The sequence below is a fragment of the Egretta garzetta genome, unplaced genomic scaffold (genome assembly GCF_000687185.1).
Source record: "Egretta garzetta isolate BGI_Z169 unplaced genomic scaffold, ASM68718v1 scaffold533, whole genome shotgun sequence".
Taxonomy (NCBI): Eukaryota; Metazoa; Chordata; class Aves; order Pelecaniformes; family Ardeidae; genus Egretta; species Egretta garzetta.
Window position 1 is genome coordinate 325,402 of NW_009259191.1, and position 8,792 is coordinate 334,193.

The following is an 8,792-nucleotide window of genomic DNA, read 5'->3' on the forward strand; positions in this document are numbered from 1 at the left end:
TCTGTCATAAGTTAAGTGATGCACAGAAATCCTGTATCAATAAATATTCTGCTTTACAGTGCACCTGGATCGTTGTAAGATATGAAAGATTATTTGAGATCCAAGGATTTTAGATACCCATCATTTGAATATTCAGAGATGTAAATTCCTGTGTAAATTACGAAGAAAAAAATTCTTAAAAGCTTAGCTAAGGCCACCAAATCAACTGAAAAATCAGTAGCAAACATCCTCTTCTCCCACACACAAACTATGTCAACAAGGACAACTCACTTGGCCAGCAGCAATTACAGTGTCTGATGGACACTACGCTGACTGGATCTTCTGTTTTCGAACGTGGGACAAAGCAAGTTCATCATTTCTTCTCTCAAAATATTCTGATGAACTCAAGCCCTCTCCTTCCCCAAGGCAGGAAGATATTTATCACTGGCTTTCTTTAGACAAAATGTTATATAGCTTAGCAGCGCTCGGAAGCAGAGTCTCACGTCCATCTGAAGCCGTAATCTTCCTCCATGAAGTCAGCTCCCTTCATCTAACGCTGCTCTGAAATGTTTATGCCTTTTAGTTTTTTTTTTAAACTCAAGTTCCTTTTCATTTTTTGAGAGCAGCTGATTAAACCTGAACAACTGGGTTGTTGGACGAAATATGCTGTAGCTATGAAATGGTACAGCAGGGACCAGTTTCACTGTTAATTTAAAATGCTAGAATTAATTAGGTAGTGTAAATGAAGAATTTAATAAGCACACTTTACAACCACAAGTTCTGCTTTTATTAAACACCCCTGCCAAATCAAGGCAACTATCTTCAGTCTGTTTTTCCTTGTCTCATTCCCTTAAAATCTCTGCAGTAAAAAAAATTTTTCTATTGCAACCCCTCCCCCATAATTAAAATGTATGCCTGACTTCCATCTCCTCTTTCAAGTCATTAGCATCTTTTAAAAATGCTACTGTATATCCTGCCTGTTCTGAGAAGCTACCAAACAAAACCGAAGTTTACAATTTTGGTTTTGAATACCAAATTAAAGGCTGTCTTAGAAGCTGTCATTCCTATTCAACTCAGTACAGTGTACTACCAAATTAGCATTTTTTTTTTTAGTAAAGGAATATGCTTGTTTAAACATGTGTCTTTCCAAAGCGAGGGGTAACATCACGAATCAATTTTCTTAAAAAACCCTACTACTGTTTTAAGACTGCAAAAAGACTTGGAGCAGATGATTATTCCTGACATATACCACTCAATCCATTTTAAAATTAATAAAAAAAGAGTTCAGATCATAAATTCTCTCAAAGGGATCCTGTACATTTAACAGACTGTTTAGCTTTGAACTCCTTGAAAGAAGTGTTTTGGGAGCCTAAACATTTCACAAAATACGTACAATGCCTTAACAGGACAGGTGAAATAGAATCTTTTACATGAACTAATTCAATCCTGTCTAGCCTCAGAAATGCATTGAAGATTTTCTAGTATGATTTTGCCAGGGCAACTATTTAACGACGATCATTTAGTTTATGACCTTTTCTGTTTTTCTTGAAGTAACCTCTCTCTGCAGCTAACTTTTTATTCTGGCTTTTCTTGATTTACCTAATATTTTACCTTAGCAAGAAGGAGACCAACTTACTATCTTACCATGACAACCCAAATTTTTTAATGGAAAGAGCTCTAACATTTGTTTAGAGGCATACTACAACAGCACATGCTTAGCCGAGATTTATTAAAACCAAAAAATTTGAACAGAAACAATGAAAAATCCAAAAGCAGACAAAACCTAGATTGTTTCAGACCTTCACCAGTTAGGAAGAATAGCTTAAGAATTCACTGTTTCTTCTGCAATACTGCTTTCACTGTCAAAAAATCTACACTGATTTTTAATAAGAAAGAAGCAGAGAACCCCTCTGAGAAGCCAGTCATTCCTGTAACAGCCCACTGGCGTGCTTCCACCCCTCCCCTCCCAAAAACCATAAAAACCCAGAAAGCGTAATGAAGAACGCTTACATGAAAATCTGGAAAGATGAGCTGGGTATGACCTCAATGCATTTCCATTTTGCTACTCTCAATGTTCTAAGAACCTTTAAAAACACTGACTGCTTCTGGCACAGGACTGCATTCGATTTACTAACCTGAATTTGGTATGAGGAATGAACATGCACCCTAAAAATTAGTAATGTTGCACAATGCCTTGATAACAGGCCTGAAAGCCTTGGCAGATTAAATTCTGCTTTCAAAAACAGCACAGATACTTTGGAGGACAATTTCCTCCCCCCCACCCCCCAATCTGGTTCTTTTGTACTTGTATCACCTTTTAAAACAACATGCAGGCTCTTCAATCACTTGAGGGTGATGTCCTCAAAGGATCTGTGTAAGTTTTTTTTAAAGAATGGTTCCTTTAAAGTATTTTACTGATCATAAAGATTCATGCACTTTTTATGGAAAAAAAAAAAAGCATAGGCAAGGAACTATCCCAGAATGCCAGAACATCATATAGCAAATTTCTCACATCTTCAAATGCAGAGACAAAAGCCTGGAGACAGAATGAAACAAAAAGAACATTGTTCCTAGCTGATGAAGTAATGGCTCTCTGTCCAAAGACAGCCAATTCTCTATGAAAACAACACTGACTATCTAAAGTCTTGAAATTACATTGCAAGGAAATCACTATGAATTCGAGGGATGTAGGAAGCAAAAGCAGCTCATGACACACAGGACCTGCCACAATCAAAATTGGAGCTAGGCACACTAGACTCCTGCAGATGAGCATCAGGTATTTACTTCTGTCTGAAATAACTGAGGTAACCTCCAATTTAATTTCTCAGATTATTTTCAGACTGAAAGAAAAACAACAGTCTGGAGCTAAACTGGTCTGGTGGCAGATATCAAAGGTGGTATGTCACACTGGGATACTGGGCCAGCTATGCTTCTAAAAGAAGAGGACTTCAGTTATTTGCATGAGTACTTGAGCTGCCCTGCAGCTACTGCCATTTGTTACGTGCCTTGTGTTCAACCAGAACGTTGATATATGTCAGGAAGTAAATAAAAAAGAAGCATTGCGTGTTTAAAAGCACTAAGCAGATCATCCTAATGCTGCCAATACAACGGCTGCCAGGCTGTTGTGAAAGGAGGTATGAAGATTTGTATTTTAATTCCTCATCTTTACACGGTGCCTCTTTCCACAGAGCACACACCCAAGCTGCCAGGAGTGCATCCGAGAGAAGAGACTGCTCCTTTCCTGGAACCCTTTCCTTTCCAAGGCTGCTGCTCTGTGCTAAACATAACAGCGCTGGTGATGCACTGAACAGCAGTGAAATTTCAGCTGTTTCCCACCTACGGTGCAAGTAGACACACAACCTATAAAACTAACCTATAAAGCAAGCTATAAAAGCTGATTGTTCATCCCACCATCGTCTTGTGCATCAGTGAATTCCTGCCTGCAGTGGCAAGGATACAGAGTAGGCTAGGTGCATCTGCACCCATCCACACCTCCTCTAGCAATAGTGCATATATCTTTCTCCCCTTTGAGGTAATACCTGTAATGGGAAGCTTTTCTTATTCTGAAGGCACCTACCAACGGGTGTTGCTTCATACAGAAGAGGATCATGGCAAATGAAAAACTTTCCAGGGAAGAGAGTTCATTAACCAATATCGACAAGAGTCTGAATGAAATCCAGAAGTGGCTCCCGACTACAGACCTCTACTGTTCCAGAACACTGTGGTAAATAAGCTGTGATGGGCATGCAGAACCATCTTGACTTTACAGTGTTGTTAATAAGCAAAAACTTGATGAAGTTATGGTGAGGTTCAAGAAAAAAAGAAAAGTCAGAATTAGGAATGGTCAGTTGGCTCAAACCAACCCTCCTTCAACTCAAGACTACCCTCCTACAACTTCAAGTCAACGTTAAATAAAAACCAGAATGAAAGTAATGCCATTATCTGAGCTCTGCTGCAAGAAGCTGTACAGTGTGTTGTGTTACAGGCATGCAGACTGGCAAAGTTCATGCTTTCCCTCAGAACTGTAGGGAGGCTGAAAGATGAAGGGCTTCTCCTACAGTTGTTCTAGATCCAGTATGCATCACTGAAAACTAAAGGTTTACCATCCGAAGTTTAGTGCCATATTTGCAGTATTCCCTGTGCTAAGCACTTGTGATGTAAGCACTGAGGTTTTGTTGATCCCCAATGTAAACTGACCCTGATGTACATAAAGTCACAGTATGAAGTGCTTACCTGTAATTTTGTCTCTCACGAGCTTGCAGGATTCGATTTCACCAATGCTCCCGAAGAGACTCCTGAACTCCTCCTGGGTCATGTTCTGGGGTAAATAGTTGACTATGAGGTTGGTTTTGCTGTCATCTGTAGCAGCCCCTGTCTGCATGGGGGAAGGGCAGTTTCTACTGTTGCTGGAGGGTCCATTGGTTGTATTGGAAGTAGGGCCATTCGACACCTGAGGCTCCATGGTGCTAATTATCTACATTAAAATAAGAGGAGAAGGGAGAAAGAACCCTTAAGTTTCATAGATACAATAGCTATTTTTAAAGATACTTACAAACGAATGAGTAGGTAGCATTCATGGCCAATTTAGATACTTCAACAAAAAAACCCGGCTTGATTCCTCTGTTATTGTTGCAAAGTAGGTCATGCTAGTCTTTGGCTGTGAGCATATACTAAGATGCAGTTAAAAAAACCTTCTTTTTTTGTTAATGTGAAGCTGATTTCTGCTTTCATCACGCAGCCATTTTCACAAATGTAAATTTAAACCACATAAATTTAATTATAATTTAAGGTAATAATCATAATTAAAATTATAGTTCCATTAAATCAGATGAAGTAAGTGTATGGCTCTATATGAAAAGGTAAAATATTTTACCTATTTAATAACTGTATCACAGAGTGCAATGACAACAACATTAACCAGGCACAGTCAATCTGCAAAGTGTTGTCATTTGGATTGCCTTCAATTAATAAAGTCACAGTGTCCCAAGACATACCATTTACTGGTTCCAGTGATGGCCTATATTCTCCAGTTATATTTTTCACTAACGAACTGACACCTCTTTAAATAATAAAGCCCTGGATTTGCAATCTTCAGAGATACAAAGGTCTTCAGATATTTACAGGAATCGAAAAGGTTTAATCAGAGAAAGGCTTATCAGGCACAGGTGCAGGCTGGAATTTTAACAAGTGCCTCTATCTTGAAATGAGAAACTCCAATTTTCACAGAAGAAACTCAAATAGACCTTTCCCGAAAATGACAAATAAGAATCCAGCCGAGCGAAGGGGGTGCAGGACAGGAGCCCCATTGTCACCAGCGCCCCTGGTCACGTGAGCAGAGCCGCCTGCATGTTTATCTGCAGGCTGAGGACTGAAGAATGCAAGTTTTCATCCGAAAAACCACACAGGCAGACAAAGGAAGCAGAAAAACCTGGGTGCATCGAGCCTTTTCTATATAGGTATTTGCCTCCACTGCAGCTTCCAGCCAGCCTTCACTGTCACCAAAGCTGGCAAGGGAAGGACATCATCTTAGTCTCAAATCTGGATAAATTAAAGCAATGCAAATGGTGGCTTTTGCTGTCTACTGGGACGTTTGCGATGCCCAGCTTCACTGGTATCTCTAACCCAAGAGCCTCCCTCGGATGGGCTCAGCCTCCTCCCTCCAGCAAAGCCTCGCCGGGGCAAGGGACTCCGCTGCCCAGCGCAGGGAGAACACAGGCCTAAGACGACACCACACGCACTGAACCTTGTGTTCATCCGATCCTGTAATTATTATAATTACTCAAGACTTAATTTGCTTTCTTTTTTAAATCCAGGGAGGTGTATGTTGTGACAAATTAGGCCTGTAATTCAGGAGGATGGGGGACACACCAAAAAAGGGGTGTCTACTCTAAAATTAACTGCACAAGGGTGGCTCGGACTCCAAATAGGTTATATTCCAGTCAATTCTATCTTTATTTATTTAAACTGAAATGCATCAGTGTTAGTTTAATGCCTCTTTTAGGAAACAACCCTCTTCTTTTTATCAATGGAAATAAGTTTTGAATCACTGCTATTTTTTATCAGCAAGCCCAGGAATAGCTACTTGATTTAACAATTTTTAAATAAAAAGCAGCCCTGCCACATTGTGCTGAACAGAAGAGGCCTTAAACCACGCATCAGAATTGTTCTGAAAATAAAACTCCACAAAAATACTACCTTCTTGAAGGAAATCGGCACACCCAAACCAGAACCCCCCTGCCAATTTTACTGGCCACGCGGCACCGAGCCCTGCTGACACCCTCTGTCAAGCTGCACCAGCCCCGCGTGCTCTTCCCGCAAGACTTTCCCTGTTCCCCGGCATCAGCCATACTTCCTTTTCTCATACGCGCATTTACTCACGCGTACTACTAAATGCTTCGGATGCTGCTAAAACTGTTTAGCTCGGGATCCCAGCTGGAAGATCTTCCTTTGATCTCTGCCCCTCCGTGACCCCCAGCAGACACCAACACCAACCCTAAGCTTTGCTAACAGCCTGCCGTGGGGTCAGGGTTTTGCACCCTTCAGCGGAGCACAGCGTGCTCGTATATGCTGTATCTGCAGCAACTCAATTAAAATTGGGGGGGAAAAAATTCCAGGTCTGACAATAAGATACAATCAGAAGATGAGTGAGGCAGCTGATACGGTTAACCGCAGCTTTCCATGTGCATTTAAACCATCTGACCATATTCTTTCCAACATAAAAACCCCACAAGGTAAACTGCAATTTTGCGGACTGATCCTGCCCTTCTAAAGCCGACAGGAACACCGCGCCACTGGTTTCATTTACAGCAGAAGCAGGACTTCAGCACAAAGCACCGAGAAAGGTACATCAGCTATTGTTAGCAACAGAGACAAAAGCTATCTATAGTTCCCCACGATAAACAATAACCCTGGATCTTTTAAAATCTGTGAAGGAAAACAAAATTCGGAACTGGCTGGTGTCCTACTTCTGCATGTTGCGAACTCTTTTTAGTTACATTTTCAGCATGCTTACCTTCCTCACCAAGCAAATAAACAGAACAACTCTGATATTTAACACATTCTAAACATTAAGAGTAAGCTGCTCTGTAAAAATCTGTTCTTGAGCAAGTAGATTTCCTCATATAATACTTCATCAAAATATCTTGGCATAGAACTTATTTGCACCAGGTGCCAGGTTTTCTTCCTAGTTGCTCTCACTCAACTCCAATTAGGTTTCCCGATTTTTCAATAGCAGAAAAGAAAATCAAGGCACTTATTTGCCCTTCAAATTATTGCAAAGTTGTAGGTTACTGAAAATCGATTTGCTATATAAAAAAATGCGATAATGGATAGAGATACACTGAGGAATTATTAAAGTGTTTCTGATAAAGTATTTCAGATGTGATTTTTTTTTTTACTGCATAATTTAAAGTCTCCATTTACAGAGTGATTTCTGTGCAAAAGCAGTTATGTACCAGAGTTTGCACCTGAAGTTCTTACAGGCACAAAGGAATTAATATTTATTTTAGATGCACATACTGAGTCACATCACTGGTGAAGATTTAAATTATTAATGGTAGCAAAAAGGTAAGTCCTAGCTCTCCTTTCCAAACATTCTGTCCTCTCCCCTACATGTCTGAAGCTCAAATCCACTGTTATGAGTTTAGCATGCATACACTGGGACATTTATTGTCGATGACTGTTTTTAATATTAAGTAGTTGTTGATACCACTTCAGTCAGCACATTACATAAGGGTAACATTAAGTATTCAAAGAATAAAATTCAACATGCCATTTGCTGTTTTTTTTTTTCTTTTTTTTTTTTTATCCACAACACTGAAATTTAGATTTTTAATTCAATACCTGTTTCAGCACATGAAAATTTCTTAAACAGATACTCTAGTTTCCTGGGCACACAGTTAACTGTCATTATATTTTAATTACTGGTAATAACTTTTTTAACAGAAGAAAGTATGGGGCTGTAATACAATTCTACAAAAATATTAAAGGAGGCTAAATCATCAATGGCTTATTCAGATACGGGCAAAATAAATGCGGAAAATCCAACAATGACTTAACCCCAGCATGATTTTTTTTAAGCAGAATATACTCTTATCCCTTGAAGAGAAGTATTACACCTCTATACATGCCACTTAAAATTAGCAACATCTCTATGCTTTTGTAGACTTTCTCTGACCCAGTTTATTAGCCGGCTACTACTGGTCTTGAAGTATTACAGTACAAGCATCATGTGTGATGACATTCACATGCTACTGGTATAAAGAGGCATTTTGGTTTGGGTGGGTTTTTTTTGGCAACAACCTGTCAAACTCCTAATACTGCAACACCATGTTCTATATATCTCTGAAGAATAATAAATTGCAGTTACTGTTCAGAGACATTGGTAATTTAGCCACCCATAATTTGAATATTCTATCTTTGTAACACTGAAAAAATACTATCTGTGACAGAATTCAAAAGACTGCAATTTCCTAAGTTAAAGGCAACCCATATTTCAAATTCTGGATGTATTTCATCAGACTGCTGCTTTTAAAAATGACTTCTTGGTGTACTACTTTTCTCAGTATGGTAATGTATCAGCAAAGTACGAGGTATTTTAGTTTGACAGATTTCACAAAGAAATGCTTTGCTGCTGGGGAAGACAGCATAAGCTTTGCCAGTGTTTTGCAAAACACTGCTTACCAAAAGGCTTGGCGTAACCCCTCCTACAAAATACCAGCGACAAATATCCATTATAGCAACTCCTACATTACAAATAACATTTCAGAAATACTTGTCATTTTTTTTTTTACAATTAATTCAATTAATTTCAA

General features: G+C 39.2%; 1 protein-coding gene across 1 annotated transcript in view; it reads right to left on the reverse strand.

Moving 5' to 3' along the window:
- The window catches only part of ELAVL4 (ELAV like RNA binding protein 4), a 63,042-nt gene that overhangs the window by 36,948 nt on the left and 17,302 nt on the right, over nucleotides 1-8,792 (reverse strand). Inside the window, exon 2 of the mRNA XM_009635745.2 lies at nucleotides 4,213-4,453. Coding sequence (XP_009634040.1) covers nucleotides 4,213-4,453 — 241 coding nt within the window. The remainder of the gene's footprint in view (nucleotides 1-4,212; nucleotides 4,454-8,792) is intronic.